The 26,686-nt window shown below is 42.6% G+C and overlaps 1 protein-coding gene across 1 annotated transcript in view; it reads left to right on the top strand.

The window, feature by feature from the left end:
- Positions 1–24,260, top strand: part of LOC127022938 (transmembrane protein 132D-like) — a 223,740-nt gene extending 199,480 nt beyond the window's left edge. Inside the window, 5 exon segments of the mRNA XM_050906804.1 lie at positions 14,726–14,931; positions 16,067–16,340; positions 18,081–18,272; positions 21,131–21,179; positions 21,182–24,260. Of these exon segments, the coding sequence (XP_050762761.1) occupies positions 14,726–14,931; positions 16,067–16,340; positions 18,081–18,272; positions 21,131–21,179; positions 21,182–22,311 (1,851 nt within the window). The 3' untranslated portion in view covers positions 22,312–24,260.
- The last annotated feature ends 2,426 nt before the right edge of the window (positions 24,261–26,686 follow it).

Genomic DNA, 26,686 nt, shown 5'->3' on the forward strand with positions numbered 1-26,686 from the left:
CAGTGCTGCTACCCAGTCTGTGGAATACTTTGGATTGCCAGGATCAGTCCTGTCCTTTTCCCAGCTTTGGCCTTGTGTACATGTGCATGCGCACGTGTGTACGCACACATGCATGCACCCCTTGATTCATTGCTGTTTCCCCATTAAAAGGAAACCAATAGGCATTGAGAGCTTGACATCTTCCTTAAAAGAGTGCAAAGAGAGCATGTACCTAGCAGAGGGGGCAAGGACAGACACCCCTGCCTGGAGCTTGGTTGATAACAAGAGGAGTTTGTTAAAAACAAGTGTATTGGGCAGTGAGCCCCCCAGCCATGCCAATCTACTGCAGCTCATGCAAGCGTGGTCACAGTCTGACCTCCATGTGTCACAACTTACCAACGTGAGGGGTGACGAGCTCATGTGCCATTTTGCAATCCAGCGTGAAAACTCATTTATCGTCAGTTGTCCAGAAATAGGTAACTGGAGAAAGAGAAAGTTGTGTTAGTGGGTCAAGTGAGGACAGGAATCCCCTCGTTGCTCAGCATCCTAGCCCACAAGTCCAGTGGGGAAGGATACTCTACCGTTCCAATACAAATTTTGCAGTCACTTTTACAGCAAGTGTAGTTTGGAAAACATCCTCTGGTATTTCAGCCGGTCTGTGTTGGCTGATGCCAGCTTTCATCTGGCACTTGTGTATTATGGCTGTTGCTCTGCTGTTGGAGCACAATCCTGCTTATATATGCTTCTCTGTGAGTGATTTTTGGCTTAAAAAGGCATAGGTCTCTTTGAGAAATTTTTCATGCTTTGCTGTTGCATTATTTTTCTCCAGTCACTGCAAGGTGTTGGCCAACTTTCCAGAGCCTGGCATGCATGCATGACTATTGCAACAGACTTTTCCTTTTTCTTCTAAGTGGTAGTGTTGGATATCTGAATACTTGCCAGAGGAGTAGAACTAGGCTTTGCCTGTGCAAACTCAGTATCAGAAAGAGGACTGAATCTTTAAGACTCTTTGAAGTCATCCTATTACCAAGATGGAAAACTCTTTGTCCTTGTAGCTCTAACTTCTAAAGCCTGCCATTGCTAAATATATTTCATCTCCTTTTCCCTGTGTTGGAGTGACTGAAATGCAATGCCCTTGCTCAGGATGGTGTCTAAGTTACACAAGTAATTTCAGCAGCATTTGGTCGTTGTTCTATTAAGCTGAGATATGGCTTAACTCAAGGAGTTGCCTGCAGATCTGTGTTTGTGGGACACGGAATTCTGAGAGCACTGAAGAGTTCAAACTCCTTTCCTTTCATCTTGGCATTCTTTTCTCACTGCAGGGTCTTTTCATTCACTTCTCCTGTGTGGCTCTCACCTCCTTTAAGTCTGTGGAGGTCTGGTCTCATACTTGGCTTAGGTCAGATCAGTTCTCAGTGGTGTCCCTAATTAATATTTATGTATAACCCGTTACCCTTTGGAAAGAAATTAGAAGAGCAGGACAATTCTTGTTTGAGGGCAGAAGTGCTGGCCTTTTAGTGTAGAATCAAAGCTTACCAGAGTCAAAGAAAAGTCTGAAGTTTGGATGAAATCCTTGGGCAGAAATACTGCATCCTTGATGCATTAAGGTTGTCCTATGAAGTAGAAAGTGCTATTGTCTCCACTTAATGGATGAAAAATGGCTCTACTAAAGACTGGATCCTTGAGCATCCAATCCAAATTGTTGCTGGAGGCCTACAGACGTGACATGCCTGTGATGTCTGTGGCATGCCGTGGCCTATGGCACAGAGATGCCCAAGCTAGTGAGCCTACCTGATGCTGTACTCTATGGAGGAAGGTATGGAGCTAAATTATATGGGCACAGCACCACTCATACATAGCTCCATTGCTTTTACTGCTCAACTGGTTAGATATGTTGTAAGTCTCGAGAGATCTCCCAGCTTGAGGATTGGTGTGCCCATAGTCAGCCCAGGTGCACCTTGCACGCATGCGTTTGGGAAGACTTGGCAGAGGAGCCAACATAACCAGGTCTTCCTGGTTCCATGTGACTGCCTTCACCACTCTCCTGTCTTCCCTCCTTTATGGCTGTTTTTGTCAAGAACACGGGCCAAACTTTATAATCCATTTGCAAATGTCAAAGTGTCATTTCTGAGTCTTTGGTAACCACCTGTCACTGCAGCACGAGCTGCATAATTAGAACTGACAATCCCTGTCTAGAGATTTCTTGGAAGCTGGAAAAATGAGAATGTTGTCAAAAAAATAGCAATGCTTCCAGTCCGCAATGCAGTGATGGAGATGAAAGATGAGTGATTCCAAGGAGGCAGAGAATATATCAGCCCAGTGCCTTTTTCTAACTCGTTTAGAAGTCCAAAATGGCCTATAAGGATTTACATTTCTCTTATAGCCTTAAAGAAAATGTATTTTAAGCTGGCTTCTCTATTTCTCTCTCTTTATTGGACCAAACCAACAGCAAGTTTCATAGCAGTCATGCTTAAAGCCACAATAAGGGTGGTAATTCCTTTTGCATCAGTTGATGCAAAAGAACTTTTATATTTTGTTCCTTTTTTAGCTTTTTAGTAATTTTCCATAAAATTACGAAAACCCTTTAAAAGAAGATCTTATTTTTTCTAACAGAGAAAAAATAAATTTAATTGGAGGCAGTGTTGAATCATACTGTGTTCTCAATTCTGAGTAACAGATACAAATCTCAGGATATGACAGAAATTTTTTGTAGGTGGACAGTGACTTTCAGTGGCCTTTAGTGCTCACATTTCAGGGCAGAAACTAGTCAGCTGGAGAGGTAGGGATTTCTCTTCAGGGGTTGTTTAAAAGATCTATTTGTAACAACTGTCATCTTGGCTGACACTTTGGGAATTGAGCTAGGGACCTCCTGAGTTAGGAGCTCAATCTGAAATAGGGGAGCTAAATCATATAATTTGCCTAGCTGTGGGATCTTACAGTGTCTGTGTAGCAGGGCGTGCGGAGGAGCTGTGATACGCACTACTCAGCACATCATGCATGCTTCACTTCCATCCCACCTACACCCTCAAAAGCAGCATATATGTAATAGTCATTTGAATTTGCTCCTGAAGTAGAGCTCTCCTTTGCGCTTGTACAATACATCAAAAGCGACCTGGTAAGGACAGATGAGAAATGACTGGAAGTGTGTCTCAGGGTAATGAAGAGAAAAACAGGAGTTCTTTAGAAAGACAGGCTTTTTAACGTAATTGTAATATATGTGATGGCAGCGCCAAAAAAGAAAACTCAATATAGCCAATGGAAATACCGTACTATGCAAATATTGCAGAGATTCAGATGGTCCAATCCTTACATCTGCCTATGCGATCATACTGCAAGGGTATCGCCCAAAAAGATAAAAGGTGCCACGGCTACTGAAGGCACAAGAAGCCATGAGGGTGGCAGCAGCATGTGTGCCAATAGCAAAGGCGTGGTGCTCCCACAGGTATGGGGTCAAGGGAACTCCTGGCTGCAAGACCAGGGCCTGCCCTGGTTTTGAGTAACAGGGCACTGTGGTAGGAGAGCCCTGTGATTTTGGGATTCACTTCTTGGCTGGGTCACAAATGTTCTGTGAAGCCTTAGGCATGTGATTTGATCTCTGTGTGATTCAGCTCTTTGTCTCAAACGGTGAATAAAAGTCTGTTTCTGTGCCTTGGTTAGGTGTCATAAGAGCTTTATGAAGGGAACATCACTGGGTATCGGGGGTCTCGTCTCCTCTGTGACTATGAAGTGTTGTTGTAATATGTTAATGAAACATTTTTAGGAGGAAGAGGTGTTTGGATTTGGTGATTATCAAAGAGGAATGATCTCCACATTGCAGAAACCATGCCTCACTGAGGACTAACCTGTTGGAAGGCCACAGCAAAGCAAGATGTGGGATCCTCAGTGATGGATCCCTGGTACACTCACCCCAAACAGGGAGGGAAAGTTCAGAGAGGTGTTCATTTGGGACTAACCAAGGACTCAAGCATGTATGAAAGAGAAGTTTCCCCAATTAGGAAAGACTTGGTAAACAGTCGGTGTTATAGTCCAGCTGTGCTACCAGCACATCTCCAGCTTACGAGAGAAGGACAAGCCTTGGTCTCTGTGGGAGGACAAGCCCACAGCTTGCTGCAGTAAGAAGGGACGTTTTGGGAGGCTGCACTCTCCCTGGGTGGCACAGATGAGAAATCCCTTTTTCATGCAAGGAAATCTTTTCTTAAAAGGACCTTTTGCTTTTGTATAGAACAACCAGCATTCGAGTAAAACATTTCTTTTAGCATTGATCTTCCAGCTATATGTTTGTTGTTCTAGCAGGCAACAGAATGACACGCATACTTTCTGTGGTCAGCATATGAGGGCGTAAAGGACATACCTGGTAAATTCATCTGAATATAGATTTGTTGCTTAATATACTACAAAGCAGTGTAAGATCAGTAAGTATTATGGTTGCCAATAGAAATATTTTTGGCCATTTGTGAATGAAAGAAATACAGTGAAAAAAATTTGATGCCTTCAGTTGAATTGCATGCTGGATCACCTGTGGAACAGAATGACAATTAGATGCTTTGCACACCTCGTTTTATTGTCATGATAATTATAGACAAAATCAAAGTTACTGACTGCAGCTTAATGCTACTGGTTGTTTAGTTTCACAGTCTGGGTCTGAAATCAATGTGTTAGTGTGTTGTCAGGAGCGCTCCAGCCCCAGCGTGCTGGGAGAGCCGGGCACCAGTGGGACTGCTCCGCGCTGGCACTGCCAGTGCTCCTTTGCCAGCCCTTTTTGCATTTGGGGAGATTCAGCATCTCCTAAGGTCCTTCAGCTGCCCTGGGAGAATACAGGAGTTATTTGAAATACTTTGCCTTCCTGTATATTCAGTCAGATTCATATTGCACGCAGTTCTGGCCATTTTCCTCTCAGCTGCCTCCAAAGGCCAGGGGTCTTGCATTACAGTATAAGCAGCCCTTAGAACAGGCTATTTCAGGCTGTGTGCATCTCGATTACCTTCCTCTCCCGAGCATTGCTTCACTGACTGGATCTGACAAATCTAGAAGACTGACCGTCCCCTTTACAGCGCAGTTTTAGTGTTCAGTCTGTCCAATTTGTCACATTCTTCATCGGCTCTGCTTCACTTGGAAGTCAGGTCTTTATTACCCAGAGACAAACAAGCAGCCTGTGTGTCTCCTTTCTTTTCACGAGTGTAAAGCAAAGTTGTTCTATTGTCATTATTCCTCTTTAAGTTTTACTGGAAGGAGGGGAGAAGTGCCATTCTCAGTTTAGTAATAAAAAGCTTGGGGAACTGGATGTGTTTATCATTCTTCTTCTACTTTGCTTGGATGACGGCAGTGAGTGATACAGAGTGCATGTGGTTTTCAGATCAAGAGAGAAATAGGAAGACGTAACTTAATTAACATAGGCAAGAAAGTGTTGTCACATTCATTACAAACAATTGTGGCTTCTAAAATCTAAAGTATGAGGTGGTGGCTTGAGTCCAGCAGTTCTCTGGCTAGTCGTCAGACAGTACTTGCCTGTCTAAAGCTCTCCTACGTGACAGTGCTGACATTCCCGTGTCCCGCTGATTTAGAAGAGCAGACACCGAAGCCGTCTCGTTCTTTTGCTTATCCTGTGCTGGCAGGATCTCCGCTCGCTGAATACCAAGAGCAGCAGGTGGGCAGGAAGTCGCCACCTTCCTTTTCCAGCTGGAAAGCAGGAATTGCAGCCTAGCCAACAGCAAATGAGGGATGGCCATAGCAGCAAAAGCAGTGGAGAACAGCAGGAGTGAATGAAGCCATTTGATTTCTCTTTGCATTGCCTCCTTGCCAGGGACACAGTTTTGCCCTACGCCACATCCCACAGAACTGTATCGTGCCCTCGGTGTGGCTGTGATCGACTGCTGGTGCAGGTGAAAAAAGTGAAGGACTGTCCTCTAACCAGAGATAAATTTTAAGCAACAGAAAGATGTACTTGTGTAACCCTCAGACCTGAGCTCTTTCTTGTTTCTTATAGATTAAGGTTTGCAAAATCCCTGTAAAACAACGGGATAGTATCCTCATTTTACAAATACATCAAAGGGAGATTAAAGCCCAGATTCTTAAAGAGATTTAAACACCAAACTCCCCTTGAGTTCAGTGGGAGTTAACACTTCAATATCCTTGAGAGTATGGATCTCAATAAATTGCATACAGTCATCTAATAAGTGTGTGATGGAGTTGGGAATTAATCCCAGACTTTTGGAAAGGTTGCTCTGTGCCTTTACTTTCCTTCCTGCAAATGAGAATAGCACTATTCATTGTGCTGAAGGTACTCCAGATTTCATGTGATTGGATTTTAATTGAGCAGAGTTTCATTGTGATGGTTTTGTTTTGATTTGTGGCCCCAGTTGATTACGGCTTATTGGAGAAAATTTGGCAGAATATATTCAGTCAGAATTTGTAGTTCTGTAAAACAGCTTCATGAAATTATGCTAATTTCCCTGGAATTTCATCTCTGACAGAAAAAGGAAGAAAAAGATGCTAGCAGGTTCTTGTTGTGTCAAAGAAACCTCTTGTTTTGACATTTCCAAAATGATATGTTTTGATTTTTCATTTTAAAATAACTTTTTCCTTGATGTTATGGTATTTTTACATAATTTTAATCATTTGAAATTGAAATGAAACCAAATTTCATGACTCAAAAATGAAACCAAATGTAGGTGTCTTGAAAGCCCTCCTGAAATGAAGCATTCATCCTCCAGGCAGCTCTACTGCCAGTCCCATGGGAGAGGGGCCACTCAACACCAGGAACACGTCATCCCCAGGTGGCTCCTGGCTGTCCTGAGCACAGTGGCTGAGTGGGGACAAGGAAGAAGCTCTTTACAGACTGCAGGTAGCCCTTAGGCAGGTACTAACTAATGGGTGAGGACGGTGTGTACAGGGGGCTTAGTAATGTGTCCACAAATGACTGCGTGGCAGCTGCTCTTCTCTCACTACGTCCTTGAAAAATGTATAGACTCTGTGCAAATCCATTGCATAGAGAAAAATTTGACTGTTCTTAGTAGTGGAAACTGGTGCAAAAGCAACAGGGAAAGGAAAAATCCACCAAGATCTTATATGCCAAATCTTGATTTAAAAAAAACAAAAGGTGATTCCTGAGGAGAGACTTTTAATGAGGGGATTTTTCAGTTAGTAACACCAACACACTGCAAACATTGTGTCAGATCCATAACATTCACAAAGGAAGTATTAAACTTGCAGCTAGAATTGGATGTTTGCCCAGAATTGTAAGTCCTTTTAAAATGTGCCATTGCATATTTCACTCAGGTATATTTTGCTGAGGATAATATATTGATGTTTGCCACAAAGCTACAGAATGAACTGAAAAATTTCTTAGAAATTAATTGGTATCAGAGTTCTCTTAATCAATATGCTCTGTGATGTGCTTCAGGTGGATTAGTGCAGTAAAAAACATTTTTCTTTTGCACAGGTCTCTGCTAATATCTATTTATTGCTGAACTTCCTCTGGAGCAGTGCTAGGTGTGCTTCCATCATGACACTATGGAGATGCCTGGCAGGAAACAAGCTCTTAAGACCCTTAGAAACCAAGGGAGATGTTTGTCTCTGGGTAAAAAAGCAGATAGAGTTGTGGATCGCAGTATTTTTTGGTGTTATGCCGCAATAGGAAAACCACTGCAGAAAAGTGTGGATGCTTTGAAGGTGTGGACCTTCAAAGTTCAGACCACCCTCTGGTTTTTCTGAGTCTGCAGAGTTCAAATGCGTCACTTGACACCTCCTCTAAAAAAGGCACAACCTTTCTGCACAGAGTGGAGAACCAGGTATAAAGGAATGATGGAGGTATGAAGCCTTGTGAACACAGCTCATCATTTACACCTTTGAAAGGGTATTTGCAGATTTTGGCAGATATTTCAATACTCACAGTCAAAATTCAAAATATTTAAAATTAAGAAGAGCTTATGCAGTGTAAATGACCCCAAATGGGGAAAGCTGTTATGGTGATACTAGATTTAAAGTCTGTCTGGAATCCAGTTGCTAGGGTTCACGCCAAGTCATTCTTCTTTCAGCAGTTGTGGAGCAGCCTGGCTTGGGATGTTTACCCTGCCGAACGTGCAAGTCACTGAGTAACTGAGGGACAGGAAGAGCATCCCTAAACTTGATGCAATACTCATTTGCCTTTACTGGTTCTTTCTGGGGAAAAAAAAAATTTTAAAAAAAATCTTTTCTCTGCAGCACAGGAGGTGCTTTAATTATTCCTCAAGAGCAGCTGTTCAGTGGTTGTTCCTAATTCCAGCAGCATTCAGGGTGGTTAACAGATCTGCTGCTGCCATCAGATCTGAGGATGGTGATTTCTTAACCTCAGGGTCCTCACAGAATCCCAGACTAGGACAGGTCCCTTCTCAAGACATATAGTGGGCTTAGGGCTGATCTACCTTCTGTGCTGCTTCTTCATTATAGTCATTTATCATAACGCATAATTTCAGGCTGGATTCAGTTATCCCAGTAACGAATCTCACTCCAACACCTCAGGTTAAGCGCGGGTGATTAAAGGTGACTCCACCTCCCCTGAGTCATTTATAAGTGACTTATAGAGCTAATAATGGCCTCATCCTTTTGTACCTTGGTACACAGCTTGTGTTCTGGAGTCTTTTATAGCTCAAATGAGCTGCTTTTGCTTATTTATTTCCCTCCTCATTCATTTTTAATGGTTATAAGAGACTCCTCCATTCTTCTTCTGACAGCAATGCTTTAGGCAGGACTCATTAACATAACTTACGTTACTAAATATCGCCATTTATGCTGGTAGACCAAGAAAAATGCGTGCAGTGCTAAATCAGAAGAGATCCCGTGAGCTTGCCAAGGTGGCAGGGCTGTGTTTGAAGTGTATATTATAAACGGAGAGTGCTTGTATGGGGGAAGGATCACTTACAGAAGCATGGATTGGGGACAGAGTCCCAGAGTGTTTCTGAAATACAGATTTTATGTGGAAATATCAGAGACTTACTTTCCTAATTGGCCACCCTTGAAATGTCTAAACTAGAACTGCTCTAGGTACATCTTATTTTCAAAGACTTATTAGCTGTGACTTTGTAAGAGTTCCAACAGAATTACTGTAGCAGAAAAGCAGTTCCCTGTGAGGGTTTTACCGTTATCCTGTGGGAATTTAATAATGATAATGAGGTGGGGAAAGACTGTTACAGCCATTTCTGAGAGCTAACAGTGAAATGCTGGGTACCTCTTCTGGGAGTTATGATGTACATTCCCCTTTCCCTCCCTTCCATTAGATCTATGGATTCTATTCAGCCCAAAGCTAACACGGAGTTTATGGGACCAAAGGAACAGTCAGCCACACAAATTCATACCTACCATAGACAGCCTCTGCAAAAAGGTAATGGGAAAAGCAGTAAAATCCTTTTAGGAAAGGGGTGGGAACAACGTTCACTGGAGAACTGGATGCAGGAGGCCACGTGATAGGGATCACATGTGATCTGTGAGGGGCCTTATTGCTTCTTTCCATGTTTTTCCCAGGCTGGCTGAAGTCCTGCTACTACAAGGCTTCAAAGAGTTTAGTGTTTTCTTCCACAGACAGTCTAGCAAACTGTGAAATAAAATAAGTGAAATTAATAAAAATTAATTTCTCTTGCTTGTGATCACACCTGAAGAGCATACAGAATGTTGGGTGTTTTAAAGGACACCGCTGACTTTGTTTCAAATAACACAAACAGGCTTTTTAAGTAAACATAAAAAAGAAATGCCTTGGACCAGCAATGCCCCCCTCCTTTTCTGGTTAATATTTGTTTGCCAAGGAAACAGTCTTGCGTTAAAGTGACACAGCAGCATCACTTTCACAGTTGCAAGGCTACCAGCTGAGTTTTGGGCTCAGTTTTGGGGTACCCAATGTACAGAGCTGCACGTGGGGCTGAGGAATGCCTATCTACAGTGAGGATTTTGTGGTAGGAAGCAGCAGTGACTTAACTCTATTCCCGTTTCTGACAATAGGACTGGGGGTTTGAATTAAATGCAATGCTGAGCACATTTGAAATATTCCGCTCTGCACATTTTGTAGCACTGATGATTGAACTCGACAACCAGCTTGCCAGAAGCCACATGTTTGGTATGTACACGGCGCACTTAGAAATCTAATTCTTAATTCTGTGCTGTGCTGGCAATAAGGGACCTCTGACCTCTGCTGCCCTGGCGCACGGAGATTAGATATGTGTGACTCAGAGGAAGCTGTCTTAGTTGTTCACCGATGTAAGAAAAAGAGGTGGAGCTGCAGGAGCCAAACGAAACCCAAAGCACTTTTATAACCTACCAAGTTCATGCCCAAAAAAGCCATTCAAACCCCAGTTCCCTCAAGAGATAAAAGTCCCCTGTATTGAGAGAATTTCTGGAGCATCTTGTGAGCACTAAGTACAGCCTCCCTTAATTAATGGAAGTCAGCTCAGCATAGTTGTGTGAAAAGCTCCAGTGACACAAAGCCCAGAAAGCCTTTAGCAAGGGAGCACAGCACCAGAAGGGTTTAATGGCATTATAATGTCCTTGAATTACAGTGGCCACAGCAGAGAGAGACATATTCCAGCAGTACATTAGCAGTAAAATAAAATCTACTCTTTCTCTCTTGAGCCCTTGTCACCTTTACTGAAAACTGGAGTTGCCATCCCTGAGATATCAAAACTCAAAGGCAGGAGGAAAGGAAAAGGAGATATGGGTGGGAGTCCCTGGATTTTGGAAAGAAAACAAATTGTTTTTCCCCACAAATCACCTACCTTGCTCCAGCTCCTTTGTAGTTCGTATTGCATTTTATAATGTGTTTAATAGTTTTCTGAAATCTGTCTGTTTGGGGACCAAGCTTTTGCAACCTCATAATTCCCATAATAACTAACTGTCAGTGAGCTGTTTGTTGATTTAGTACAGACCCTCTCTTTCGTTCGCGCGCTCTCGCACACATATCCGAGGGTATGTGCAGTCGCTCCATCCATGCGTTTAATAAACTTGAGCCACAGCCATTTCTGTTCTGTGTGGCGAGGCGTGTAAAGCAAGCACTGTAGTACAGGAAGGACGGTTGGTAGTTAAAGGCTGTTTATATGAATCAACGCTAAAGAAAAGGAGCTGCTTGACAGACTGAGGAGTTGAAATCCATTACAGATTGAAAAGGAGACATGCGGGCTCAGAAAAGGCAGCGGCAGCAGAAGCTTCTCTGTGCTGCCCCCATCAACATTAACATGGAGAAGCCATGCGAGGGGGGACCCGGTCGCTCCCTCCGCCTGTGTCCGCTGCAGGGACTGCCCGGAGGCTGCCAGCTGCGGAGCTGCATTTGACGGGCCTTTGCTCGTGCACGTATTTGTCCTGCAGAGGCTCAGCTGAGTCCCATCAAACTCATTTCACAAAACATTCACCCATTTCCAACAAACAGCTTAGAAAACTCAATCTCAAAAGAGACAGAGAAGCTCAATTTTTCTTCTTTCTCTACATCTTTTTAGACTTTCTCTTGTGCTGGAAGATGAATGGTTCGGATGTGTCTGCCGTAACACGGGCATGGCTAATCTGCCTTCCTATTGATGACCTGTTTCTGAATGTCCTGGCCTGATTTATGAAAATGTACTGTACTTTGCACCATGTTTTGATGTTGCTCTGTTAGGACTGCAAGCAAACTGCAGCAGAACAGTGATGCTTATTCATTCAAACAGTGAAGGGCTGGCTGGGAACTGAATGAGCTCATAGTTATTGCCATCTTCGCTTACAGAAAGGGAAACAGGAGAAAGCGGGTATCCCAAGCCTAGTCATTCTTTTCCTGACCATCAGTTTGTTTTATAAATCATAATCTTGAAAGCACAAGGTCACGGTATTTATTTAATCATTCATATAGTAGGTTTTTAGGGATGGATTCTTTTTTTAACTCTCTCTTTCTGTAGCAGATCCTGATAAATTTGGAACTGAGGTCTGTTTGCCTGCCAAATTTTCTTTCTCTTGCTGTTGCTTGAGCATTAATGAATTGAAAATCTGAGAGTCTGATTCCCATCTCTTACTAGCATAATTCAGCAGTTACCTCTATTGCCTGGGAGAGTCTCAGCCTTGTTCCAGCCCCTATGTGCTGAACTGCTCTTCACACACACACAGACTAATAAAAACAACAGCAAAATCCCACCTGTGCTATCTATGTGTGCTTCAAAAGCCACTGCTCAGACAGCGAAGCCTTACCGCAGTGGGAGGATGTTTGGCAGGTCCCCTGCTAGAAGCCCTGTTGCAAGTGCAGAGCAGAGGACATGCAGGGGAGGCAGGAGAGGGCTGCTGGGGAGCAGGGCTCCAGGGGCTCAGCGCTCTGCTCTGCAGAGGACACTGCGGTGGTTTGGAAACATCCCTCAACTATGATTTCTGTGCTGCAAGGCATGGAAGTTTACCTGTTACCTTAAATCACTAGGAAATGGTTTCAGTCCTAGGCTGATCACCCATGGGGACATTTAATTGCCTAATGTGTTAATTAGCTAAGATTCACGAATATGAGGTGTTGCTAGCTGGAAGCAGAGGTGGTGAAGAAGTCACACTGAAAGCTGTTACCTGGCCCCATGCACTACTAAAGAAAATCGTTGTCTTCAGGCCGTTCGCTTGTGCGTGTGGTCCAGCCTGCAGAGCACAAAGACAAGTGAAGGACCTCAGGGCAATTAGCTCCCAGGCTGAATGTTTTCCTTGGGGCCACTTTGTCTTCAGCTTTGATCTGTTGCCTCTCAGGTGGAAATCAGCACTTTGAGACTCTGCCCAGTTCTTCTGCTCACTGGCATCCCAGGGAAAAGAGGAAAGGTAGAAAGCAGCAGACAGAGCTTATTAGCGCATAGGAGAGTTGTCTGGTTTGAGAACAGCACTTAAAATATAAAAAGGCAACAGGGATAAGTGCAGTGCCAGCAATGAATAGACGATTTCCACTTATGGAAGCAAGGTACCCCATGGGGTGGGAGAAGGAGCAGATGTACCAGGCACTGCCTGAAGGTCTTCCGACTTCCCACCTGTCGGACAGGCTATTAGACATTGCAGGTAGGAAGTTTGATGTAGCTCTTGCCCTGAAAATATTACACTCACCTTCTGCAAGGATGCAAGAATAACGTCTGCTCTCTTGCTGCTGCCCAGACATGCTGCTCCCAGAAGGGGAATGTGCTTATGCCTCCAGCCTTCCCTATAGCCATTTCTGCAGGCTCACGTGAAGCTTCTCCTGGAGCTTTGCAGAGTCTCATCTTCCTCAGCTCAGGCCGGTTTGGATCAGCATTATGATGAAGTGGATATTACATTAGTGCCACAGGCCCCAGCCGGAGCCGGGACTTTGCTGTGCTCAGCCGCCTGCTGTGAGGTCCTTTCCTGGCGTTGCATACCCCCATGCTTTGAGGCCTTTTTGACAGCAACTAGGTTTTCTTGCTGTGCAGCACAATGAGATTGGATCCTGACAGGAGCCGTTAAAAGCTAGTGTAAAACATACTAACATGAGAATATCCTGAAAAACATAATTCTGCCTGTAAATAAACTTACTTTCCTGCTGAAACCAATGACAATGATAAGATTTTGACCTTAAAACAGACGTTGCTTGCAAGAGGGACATTGTAAGAGTCATGATAACCTTTTTTGGTACGTTACCTAGGCTCAGACAAGCAAGGATGGAAATGGATTTGCTATAGATCTGTCTGTAAGGGGGGTTGTTGTTGTTTAAAGATAATAATATTAGGAATGCAAATTATCCTACAAAAGCTGGTGATATTTAAGTACAATTTAAATTCATTTAGCATTTAAACAGAGAAGTAGAAAATGGCATTAAATTCAGATGGGGATGAGACTATGCATTCTGGAGTCAGAAATATTAAATACATCTACAGAATGGAATAGAAGGTCTGGCTGGTAATGGATTGTGAAAGGAGTGCAGGCTTTTAATAGATCATTCCTTCATATCATCAGCACCGTAAAGTGGTAGTTAATAAATTATTTGACATGTACATTTACTCATATATTTTAACTAGCTGTAATGAACAGGTCCTGTCAGCTCACCTAGATCCTTGCAATAGCTGCTAAATCGCTTGAGTGAGATTTAGTAACTCTCAGTAATATTGACGTCCAGAGCTGCAGGTAATAAATAAAGTGACATCAGGACTAGCTTGAGCAGAACATTGTGTAAGACCTTTGTCAGGCTTGCAGCAGAGATGAAGCTGTTTGGCCCCAATGAACACCACTGGGCATCAGTGAGCTCTTCCCTGTGATTAGTTTTTGGTTGGTGTGACCACCCCATGCCCTGGCACCTGTAACGGGGCTCCTGAAGAACCCTTTGTCCCAATTTGGGGTTGACTAGAGAAATTTGTCCCCTACTCAGTTCTGTATACAGGCAGTTACCTGTTCCTCCCTGCAGGTATGCGGTATTCCTCGGGCTGTGCACAAAGTAGAGGAGGAGGATAGCAGAGTCTGACTGAGCTTTGTGGAGAGGAGAAGAATCGTCTCTTGGTGCCATTATACTAGGACTATCCTAGTGTTGGAGTGGGAATTAAGGACAGAAAGAAGCTATTCTTTTATCTTAGATTATACTGGAAATGTTTATAGCAGAAAAAGCCTACATGTTAAAATGATGCCAAATTATACAGGCTATTAAGGGCACACCAGGCACCTTTCTTGTTATTCCTAGTTGTCCTCTGAACTTGGAGCTAGCTTTAAACCTATATCCTTTCTCTTCCTCCCACTTGCTTTCCCAGCATGTGGCGTACTTTATAATTTGTGAATAGACTCATTAATTTTTTTTTTCTCCTTTTTTCAGGTTTCTGACAGATGTGACTATGTCTTTGTCAATGGGAAGGAAATGAAAGGCAAAGTGAATGTCATAGTTAATTTTACTTACCAGCATCTGAGTGCCCCTTTAGAAATGACAGTCTGGGTTCCTCGTCTCCCGCTGCAGATAGAGGTCTCTGACACAGAACTAAATCAGATCAAGGGGTGGAGAGTCCCCATCATCTCTAATAAGAGGTAGGTTACATTAGAGGATGTTCATTCTGGGCTGTGCACTTGCCAAAGACCTGTCAGGGCCAGTGGATCTGAACGTGCTCATTTGGCCTTAATGCAATTCCGGTGTAAATTTGAAGGTCACCAGACATTTATTCAATAGGCTCCTGCACTGGACTTATGAGGGAAATGGAAACTGCAGGTTGCATGATCCTACATTGGAAATCAATTTCCTTTTATAGCGCTAGTGACTGGGATGGAAAGAGCCAATTGGTCAAGTTAGGCAGGATCAGCCATGAGGCAGCAGGAAGACATCAACAAGGACCAGCTCTGGCAAGGTGGGTCGGTGTCCAGCCTGGTTCACAGGTCCTGCCAGTTAATTTATTCGTTGTTAACGGTCACAATTAGTACATACTTGTTTCGTATGACTGTAGGGTCCAGTGGTACTGATCAGTGTCCCAAAGTCAGGACACTGATACACTAGGGCTTTAAAGATACCATCCATGCCCACAGGTCAGTGGCATGTGAGTGACAGGACAGAGGATGGATGTAGGCAGATCTAGACTGTTTGTGTCTGTTGTCAGTGTTATTAAGAACAAGCAGAACAAATTGATAAAGTAGGTCCTTGCTATTCCCACCTACCTAAGAAGACATCATTTATTACCAGGTTTCTGTTAGTATCACAGCAAAGAGATGGAGATGTGATTTCAACCTGAATGCCATACAGAAAGGGATGTATGTGTAGGTACAGACAGAGGAGATTTCCATGGCAACACAAAGATGTTTATGGGAAGATCCAGAAAGAAAAAAGCGTGAAGGTCCTGAAAGTAAGGACCTAACATGGAAAATAATGAGAGATATTTGGAGAGGACAACGCGGTAGCGAAGCTAGCAGGACAGCTGGTGATTTCAGCAGCTGTTTCGGAGATCTAGGCAGCCTGGAGGTCTCAGTTACGAACAAGGGAAACAGGATAAAAGTGGGGGAGCCTGACTGACTTCAGAAATGCACTGAAGGAAGCAGCTTCAGCAGAGCAACGGAAGGGGGCAAAGGCCCTTTGTTCCAGCAACTAGGCTGCAGACTTATGTCAGCAATAGCTCTCCTGTTGCAAGCTCTCCCAGCACCAATTTAAATTAATTTTTTATTCTTGGTGTCCTACCAGACCAGCCAGGGACAGTGATGATGAAGAAGAGGATGAACGTAAGGGAAGAGGCTGTGCCCTTCAATACCAACATGCGATGGTGCGAGTCCTCACGCAGTTTGTAGCTGAAGCCTCAGACCCCGGCGGGCAGCTGAGCTATTTACTGGGTTCTGACTGGCAGATTGACATTACCGACCTGGTGAGTGACTTCATGCAGGTGGAGGAGCCAAGAATCGCTAAGCTGCAGGACGGACAGGTTTTGATTGGGCAGGAGCTTGGAATGACGACAATTCAGGTAGGGAAAATTAATTACTTATTCTTTTTCCTCCATTAACCCACCACCTTGGGAACTGAGGTACTGATGAGGTGTACAGCAGCTTCTTGCATTAGCAACAGAAATTGGAGCCATAAATTTTTGAATGGAGCAGAACTGCAGCAAGGACTGGAAGACACAGAAGAGATGGTTTTCTCTTCTTATCTTGTGCCCCCAAGTAATGTAGATTGCAGTTTTAGTAAATTTAGTCCAGCCTGTATACTTGGAGGCTGTTTCTGACTATTTTTGTCTAAGGCTTTTTTTGAACCTAGAGCTAGTATATGGGCTATCACAAGGCATGCAGCTGGTGAAACAACTCAGTCTTCTCAAAGCCTACACTGACAGAGCAAAGGGTAAAGCAAAAATTAACTAGTGCTGATTGAGGAACTGAGACTGGAATATAAGTCCCATGGGATCAAATCCCTGCACACCTTGCAAGCTCAAGCAGTGTTACAAAACATAAATGTTAGGGTACATTTTAGAATAAGCACAAAGCAACAATAACAACTGGTACTTCTAGAATGATGTTAAAAGACTGACCGATTAGTCACAGCTAAGCTATGTTCTCCAGGGATGCAGATTTAGTTTCATCAGTTTCAGTCAATATGGCCAAGAATGTGGCCTATAAATACCACTGTATATGTGGCTGTGCCTTAGTGTTCCAACTCTGAAGTAACTCACCTAAACCTATGCATCATGTCATTGGCAGCTTTTCACATATAGTTCTTCCTGCCATGCAGAGAAATACTGGCCTAGAAAATGGAGTCCCAGAAGAAAAGAGAAAAAAAAAGAGATGAATCCAGTGATACTACAAAGTAGAAAACATGTTAACAAGCACTTCAACAGGAAAAAAAATCCAGGTCTCCAAACATGCTCATCATCCCAAACTGTCAAACCAGAAAACAACAACCACACCTATCGATAACACAGGTTGTCAGGGCTGGAGAAATGGGATTTGAGATTTTGACTTTCTGCAAAATCTTTAAAGATTTTCTGAATGACTTTCCAAAGCTCTGGGACTTATAATGCTCCTACAAATGCACGTAAAACTGTGGAAAGAAAAATCCAAGGGAAAAAAGCTGAGAGCAAGTTATATTTAAAGAATATCTCTTATAAACTGCTTCCAAAATACTCTGTACCCTATACGGATCATTAAATTCAACTTGCTTGCTAATGAGCATCTTTGGATATCATGTATCAGTGCACTGACCTCCATGCACATTTTTTTAACCAAAACAAGTTTTCTCTGTCAATTTTGTACACAGTACCATGAGTGTTTATTGTAGCAATACATTACCTTTCTTTCTATAGGATAGAAATAAATGCCACTTATTCTATGGATTTTATATACATCTACAGATTGCATTATATATATGCTACCTAAAAACACGATCATTAATGAAATAATTGCATTTCACATAAAGATTACATTTACAAAGAGTTAATACATCTGAAACAGATGCGGGTAGCATAGCACAGAGGTGAATGGCATAGCTGATTAGAATTATGTTGGTAGAAGATGTTATGAGCACCCTATTGTTGTGGAAGAGTTATAAAATGTGACTAGCCATTTTTTAATCATATTTTAACAGTGTCTGCATGCTAAGAGTAATTCTGCCCATTAACATAAATGTCACTTATCTGTATTACAGTAGCTCCGTGTAGCTATTTTGCTTGGTGCTATGCAAAATGGCTGTTGCTAACTTCGATTTTTCTTTTCAGATATTGTCCCCCCTTTCAGATGCTATCTTGGCTGAGAAGACAGTGACAGTTTTGGATGAGAAGGTGACAATAACTGACCTGGGAGTGCAGCTGGTGACTGGATTGTCGCTTTCTCTGCAGCTCAGTCCAGGAAGCAATAAGGCCATCTTTGCTACAGCAGTAGCACAAGAGCTGCTCCAATCTCCAAAGCAGGTACTATTGCCCACATGTACTGCGTTGTGGAAGGACACTACTCTGATTCACTACACCAAACCTTATAAGCTGATGGGATCAAGCAGATTTTTATTAATAATATGCTAATAAAACATTTTCCTTACAGGCACTTTTTTCTGAAGGCCACCAGGTGCCCTAACAGAAAAACCAAAATGGCACTATGGCTAAACAACCCCAGTCAACAAACAGGCGTAACCCCTCTGTCGTGGCTGCATCCCATAAATAACACACGCAACTCAATGATATGTCGTAACTGAGCAACAGCAGTCCCCTGACACACACATCCCCTTTCTGTCCCATCCAGCACCTACTAAATCACAGGAAATATTGCCGACTAGATTGCCAAGTTCAGCCTCCCACCATAGGCAACCAAATCAACCCTTTATGCACATCTTTAAATGAGAAAGTGTTTTGCATAGTGCCAAGCTCTTCTTCCTTTAGTTACTTTCTGTGAGCATTTTAAGAAGTTGGGGAACATCCCTTTCATTCTGATTCATTACTAGAATATGAATCAGCATCGACTCATTTCCTGATTCATGATTTCATGAACCAATTTTTGTTTCCCTGTTATTCTTATTCCCTATATTAGGGAACCAACAGTTACCAAGGGCTTTTGGACTTTGCCATGTCCCCGTCAGTCCCTGCTTGGTATTCGTCCTTGTGCTTCTGTTTACATTTGAAATTTAAACTTTTTTTTCAATCTAAATCCATCAGTCTGGGACTTACATCAAGGATTCACTCGGCTCTTAACGCTTAAACACGTTCTGAGCTTTAAAGGTAAATGATCATGGCATACACGTTTGAAATCTGACCAACTGTTGAGATGCTTTAATTCATCATAGGGTCTTATCCTTGGGATGCAGGATGAGAAATAAGGCAGAACTGCTGTCTTTACAGGGTGATAAAAATCAGGCTCCCATAGTATTCCAGGAGTTAAGGAATCAATGCCAGGCAGCTAGAAATAAGGCCAGTGAGCTAATCCATTGCTGACATGGAGAGTTAAACAAACTACCTTGAAATCAGCCCAAAAGCTGGGGTTGATGGCATTTAGTCCCACTATGCTGCCAGCACTGACATTTCAGTTCCCAGAAATGGAGGCTAGATGAGTGAGTCCCGCTCTGGATGCAGGGGTACAGCCAGAACAACATTGGATCGGTATTAAACCAGCAAGGAAGATGTGCACCTTCCACCCTTCAAGGACTGACTCCATTTTCGAAAGGCATCTCATTCCTTCCATTGCTTAGTACATGGCATTCAGAGCACAATCCCTATAAGCAAAGCAACGCAAAATTATTAAATGATTATGCAGGTTTAAGCAACACAGTGGGAGGATAAGAGTTGATGACATAAATTCTATGCGGCCTTCAAGAAATATCCAAAGATTAATAAACACAAAGCCGGGATTTATGACAGTGTCAGCAAAGTCTTAGGGCTCTGTCCTGAAATAGAGGCAGAAGCAAATCTCCCACTGAAGCACGGGGAGCTTTATGGCTGTAAGGATTTCAGAATCAGGCCAGTAGATTATGGATGATACAATCCCAAAAGACTGGAGGCTTATTCTCCTGATCTGAACAGGTGAATGACTATGTGCTAGAAACAGTTTAAAAGATAATGATAAATACTTATTCTCTGTATATATGTTGAGTTAGAATGTAAATACTATCTGTTTAAAGGAACAGGACTTTTATAATCACACTTTCCGCAAGTACGGTTATTAATCTGTTGGTTGGGTGTTTGTCTGTCTGTCAAGCTCTCTCTCAGAGCAGGGTGATCCAAACTCTTACCAGGCAAGAACTCTCCTCCTTTTAGACACCAGAGAATCCACTCATCAAGCCAGGAGTCTTTCTGGTGTGGATTCTCCAGTGTCTAATAAGGTGCAAATGTCTCAGCCAAAATAGAGCAAGTGAAACCATCAGAAGCAGGAATTAGATTCCAGGAGAGCGATCTGAATTTTGTCTGTAAATGATTGATGTGTGCATGGCAAGATATTTTCAGGTAGCACGACAATTTTTGATAGCCATTTGAGAGTCCTTAGAGGACCTGATTTTCAGAAATGGGTGAGCACATGTTTTCTGAAATCTAAGAATACTTTAAAATGTTTCAAGTTAGAAACCAAAAGTCAAGGTTCCCAAGAATGCTGCACCATTACACATGTGCAAGTACAGAATTAGTACTCAGGTCTGACCCATTTACATTTGGTAAACCTCCACGCACTCTGAAGTATACAATTTGCGTTGCTGTGACACGAGATTAAACTTCATTATTGTCTTGCTTTTAATTGCTAACAAGTATGAAAATTACTCTGGTCATTTCCTAACAAAGCAGCTGATTGGTTTCCTCTGCTTGTACAAAATATTTAATTTGAGAGACAAAAATCAAGGACTGAAGGTATGGAGCCATGTATGGACCTGCTTGCTATATTAGGTATTTTTTAACATGTGTTGTGTGTAACAAGAGGAGACTTTGTATTTTAAGCAGTTTAGAAATAATGTAATATTTGTTTTTCATTTAAATATACAACAGTAAATGATCTCAGCCACTGGTAATGCTTTCTGACATGCAATTTATTACGGTGCAGAAGGAGATTCTGCAGAGCCAGGGGATACAGCTCCTTTAACCACCTTTGGGCAAACAGATCTTATTATCAATGAGTGTTTTAAACTAGTATTTCTCTTTACATCTTGGCAAGATATTAATTTTATTGCTCTCCCTTTTTATTTCTTTTCTGGTTATAAATGGTATATGGATCTTGTGAGGAGGAGGGAACAGATGAGGACAGAATATATTTCCCTTGATGTTTATTCTGAGTGTGCATATATTTGTTTTATATATTATAGGAGGCAGCCATCAGCTGCTGGATCCAGTTCAGTGATGGATCTGTCATGCCCTGGATATTTATGACTCCAAAGACTTCTCCTTGTCAGCTACATCTCTGGATGAGAAGGTGGTCTCCATTCACCATGACCCCAAATTCAAGTGGCCTGTGATTGCTGCTGAGACAGAAGGCCAGGGGACCCTGGTGAGGGTAGAGATGGTGATCAGTGAATCATGCCAGAAATCCAAAAGAAAGAGCATCCTAGCTGTTGGAAGTGGTAGCATTAAAGTCAAGTTTGGGCAGAGTGATGCCAACCCTAACATCAGTGACAGTAAACATAGGGGTGCTGGTGTCCACCTGGAAAATCATGCCAGTGACCGGCGTCAGAAAACCACTTTGCAGGAAAGAGCTGGGCTAGATGGCCAGTATTACAGCTCCTCAATGGGCCATGAACAAGGCAAAGGGACCACCACTCAAAGGTCTATTTTAAGTAAAAAAGAAGATAGAGAAAGCCTCCTGGATGATGACAGTCATCTGCAGAACATCCCAATAGACTTCACGAGCTTCCCTGCACAGGTGGATCTGCCAAGAAACAACGGAGACTTGGATGAGAATGACCTAGTCCAGACCCCTAGGGGACTCAGCGATCTGGAGATAGGAATGTATGCTCTTCTGGGAGTCTTTTGCCTGGCAATTCTGGTCTTCCTTATCAATTGTGTCACTTTTGCTTTGAAGTACAGAAACAAACAAGTTCCCTTTGAAGAGCAGGAAGGTATGAGCCACTCTCATGACTGGGTTGGGCTGAGCAACAGGACAGAACTTCTGGAGAATCACATAAATTTCTCATCGCAACAAGATGAACGTATCACAGCCATTGACAGAGAAGTGGACTATGAAGAGAGCAAATATCTCCTCAACACAAATGCCACCAAAAATATTAATGGACAATCTTTCAGGTCTACTGAGTCCACATTCACTGAAGGGAAAGAACAGAAAAGTGAACCAACTACTTCTCCTACCTCTAAGAGGAAACGGGTTAAATTCACCACCTTTACCACCATCTCCTCTGATGATGGGTGTCCAACTGTCAACTCAATCTTGATGAGTAGTGAGGATGACATTAAATGGGTCTGCCAGGATATGGACCTGGGGGAGTGCAAAGAACTTAAAAACTATATGGAGAGATTACATGAAAATGTGTAATGAGACACAAAAGACTTTTTTGTTTGGTTTGTTCGTTCGTTTGTTTTTCACTCACCTTCTGCCTTTAATTTTGGGTAGTGGGGCAAAAAGTTGTATTGATAACAAGAATCAGCTGGTGGATAATAACTCAATGGAGCCCCAAGAAGCGACCCAAAAGCAGCTGGGAGAGCAGAGATCCTGGACAGCTCTTAAAATTCAAGTCTTCTCTGTGCTCAGAGATGGAAGTGAGAGATGTGTGTGGTTTTTTGATGCATGGTAACATGAAAAAAAAAAACTTAGCAAAATAATATGGTCTCATTCTCTGAGCTTTCCCAGGAAATCAATAAATATAACAAACTCCAGTGCAGTTTGGATATTACGAAGTTCGCACAGCTCTATTGTTCAATATTGCAAGCTTTGGTTAAAAGCAAAAAATTGGTCTCAGAATAAATAGATCCATGAAGAGAGCATGTCATTCAAGCCACATGCAGAGAATATCCATCCAAGAACATTAATTTAAAGCTGACAAAAACCAACAGTGTGAGCAAAGTAGCTCCCAAAGCTGAAAAGTCATGAGTTTCCAAAGAGTCTGGAGGTGAAAAAGGAGTAACTGGGCTGTTTACAAACCAGCATGTTTGCCTCCCAAGCACTGAGAATGGATACACATATACAGTTAAAACTGAAACTCTTTTTAAGTAGATGCCAAGGTAATAAACTTTGCCAGCCAATTTTCAGTATTTCTTAATTTGTAAAATAGGAGAAGGTATAATCTATACTCAGAATATCATTCATATAAAGGAAGGTCTGTTTTGGAAAGTTTGAGAGAACAAGCTATTTTTAAAAGCCCACTTTGTTTGATTGTCCTGTTTCAAATTTGTATTCCCAGCCATTTCCCTGGAGCGCTCCCCATCTGGTATCCTGAGGGCACTTACTAGCATCAGTCAACTTTGGAAGCGTGTCGTTTCTTCCTTCCCTTTCATGCACACTCGCTTCTCCACAGTGTGCTCTTGCCAAGCACAGACACTGTTGGTACCACGCTGGTACTTGCTTTACATGCTGTCATTTACCAAAGCTGGCCACTCTCTCTTGGGTAAGTGTAACTTGTGCTGAACTCAGACACCAACAGCAACTGTCTCTTTGTCTGTCCCCTTCCCTGGGAGAGGTCTCGTTGTTCAGTTCCTTCCGCTCATGCTTCTTTAGGCCCCTGCTCAGCACGTTTAGAGGGCACTTGAAGGTCACAAAGGAGTGCTGCACATTCAACATTGAAACCTGAACAGCTAAACTCAGTAGATAACATTTTGTTCTCCCAGAGGTGATGATTATCTTTTGTTTTCCTCTGATAAGGATGTACATATGGTAGGATTTCAGTGATTACCCTTTGAATCCGATATGCCCTCCAGCCCTAAAACCATGACATTTTTTGTGAGGTCCAAAAGCAGTCTCCAATGACCAGTGGTAAAGTGCCAAACCACTAACTAAAATCCAGCTTATATTTCAAGTTTTCCTTTATTTTCCAGAGTGAGTCCTTGCCCTCCTTTTATTATTAAGTCTCTTTCTGTCATTGAATCTAGGTTGCTCAGTTTAATACATACCCGCCTTCCCACAAACACTTAGATTGAATCCCTCTATATTTAGAATGTACTGTAGATTGTAAGAATGTAATATATATATTTATAAACATGCCAACTGTGAATAAAATTTGCATTTTAGTGGCTTCATCTTTTTTCCTATTCTGAACGCCTCTTTCCTTTCACTGTCAGAATGTTTACCCTAAAAGAGACTGGCAGCAATATGGAGACTTGTCCTTTGATGAAATGGTGAATTAAGGCTCTTGGCACAATCTAGTCACAAAGTTTTACATTGTGCAATGTTGGGGGGAGAAGATATAACATCAACAACATGTTGTGCTACAAATGTATTTGCACCAAGTCACCTTTCCAAGATTTGAAACTATTTGCAAATAAATCCACGTGCGTATTTCTAGCCTGAAAGCCTGATATGTGAGTTTCTGATTTTGGTGCTATTGGGAAGATCCACATTTGGCTAAATGCCTTTGAAGGCAATTTTAAAAGAGTAAGTTGGTTTAAATAGGGCAAACGTGCCCACAACTTTGGAGATCAATACTTGTGCATCAGATGGTCTTTGCTTTCTTTCAGCACCTCTCATCAAGGCCTGGATTACTCAGTCCTACGCAAGCTCAAGGACAAAATGCAACCGCGAGGACAGCACAGTGCAGGGCCCAGACTAGCTCTGTATGAGCACTCAGGTGAGAGAAGCAGCCTTGGTGCCATAGCAAAGCACCGCGGCCTCCCAGCAGGTTCAGCAGTGTTCTAGCCCACAGTCTTGCCTCCAATTCTGGAACTATTTTGGGTGCTTTTTACACATCACTACCTTGTGTCCACAGAGACTTACCCTTAGCAATGGGGGGAGGTCAGGGTAAAAGTGGCCAAATCTCAGCTGGCAGTCTGTGCAGATCAGGTGCGTGCATGCGTGCAAGGTTGCCTTGCAAAAGTGTCACTGCACGGCCAATCTTTCTCCTTTGGAAAGAGCAGGTACAAGCCACGCTGGGAGCAGGCTGTCAGAATTGCTTTACCAATGAGCTACTATGGTAAATCCAGATTTCTGTGTTAGCTACCTCTGGGGAACATGAAGAACTAACAGCAAGTTCATCTGGTAGCGCAAACCACTGAAATGTTCTCCTAGGACAAAACCGCCAGCTACAATGCTAAGGATACTGACATTCAGATTTATGCCTTTCTGCTTGCTCAGAGGTCCCTGCTGTCGCTAACAGCTGTAGCTTGCTATTATCCATAGGGCAATACTATAAATAATACCTAGTATTTAGAGTGCTCTTTGTCCACAGATCTCAAAGTGCTCTGAGCAAGGTGGATTCCTTATTGACATGGAGAACACCAAGGTTAAGTGATTTGCCCAAAGTAACAGGAAATCTATGGCAAAACCAGAAAGAGACATCACTCCCACACACACCCTTTAATGTATCACAGTCACTGGGCAGGATCCTCAGCTCTGCTCAGGGAGAAACCAGAGTGGATTGTGGCCATCTCTATGCAAGAAAACACTCTTAATTAATCTGCTAATAGCAGAATAAATCAACTTCCTGTAGAGATTTTTGTATCAATTGATTGATCGATCGATCTATCTATCTGGTTTTGTGTGTGTGTTTGTGTACATTCACTTTTCTCGCAGCACAGGGCCCAGACTTTTAAGTGAGAGCTCCTGCACCATGGAGCATCTCAAGGGGGAAAGCTTGTGTTTCAGGCAATCGGATGAGAATCCCATTTGGCAAATGACGGGGGCTAAATTCTGTTCCCCATCATAAAAGCAGTGGTGGTGTTTAGATGCTGCATACACATAATGTTTTGCAGCTGTGGCTCCCATTGGCAATCTCTTAAGCCTGATGATAAAGAGCCCAGCTGATAGCAAGCAGTCTCCTGTGAGTGCTATTAATTAGGTTTTTTTTTCCCCAGTTGCCTTCTTATTTTCACGTTTGAGTCTCTGTTCATGTGAGTGGCTAGACTGATAGACTGATACAGGCATGTTAACAAAAGAAAATGCGTCTGATGCAGTTTGGCTTTTTTTAGACACTTCACGCATAAATCCAATGAGTAGAAACTTGATGGTCCTATAAAACAGGTAAGCTGGTTCTTTACTGTCTTCCTTCATTTTAAAGGCTTCCTCTTCAGCAGTCTTAAATATGTAGAGGTTTAGACCAAGCTGTATTAATACACCAGTGAATTCAAAGTCTGAGCAATGCAGCTAAATAATTGGTTTGGAACAAGAGTTCTATGGAGGTAAGTGACTTGAAAAACCAGAATAGGTATTAAATTGATGTGCAGTCTGCACTAAGCAGCTCTAGAAACTACTTTCACACCTCGTTTCCATAATGAATGAGATGTAAATGAAATGAGCACACTGGAGAGACTTTAGCTCGGCTCTGTGTATGTTCAGCTTCTCCAAGACTGCCTGCTCTCATTCCCCTGTGGTCTGTGGGGCTGCTGCTTTGTGGAAGATCCTTAGTGAGAGCTAAAGGACTCATGTACTACAACTTAGAAGAGTCTTTCATGTGTCACTTAGGAGAGAGTGTTGGTTGGACTCACGTATGTATTGACGAAGCAAAGTCCAGTAAGCATCACTGAGGAATTAACTCAGGCAAGGAGGTATCACTGCCAAATGTTGCAATTGAAAAATGCATCAAGTATTTTAAAGAAACTCTCAGAGATTAATTTGTTAGTCCTTGAAAGCCCAGGAACTATGTCACGTATTTCTATATGTTTATTGTAGTTCCATATCTTATTCATGCACAGCGTTAGAGCACTGCAGTGACACATCTTATTGCCTATAGTACAATGTCTACCATATAAAATAAGTTCTATAT

Source organism: Gymnogyps californianus, chromosome 16, assembly GCF_018139145.2.
Source record: "Gymnogyps californianus isolate 813 chromosome 16, ASM1813914v2, whole genome shotgun sequence".
Lineage (NCBI taxonomy): Eukaryota > Metazoa > Chordata > Aves > Accipitriformes > Cathartidae > Gymnogyps > Gymnogyps californianus.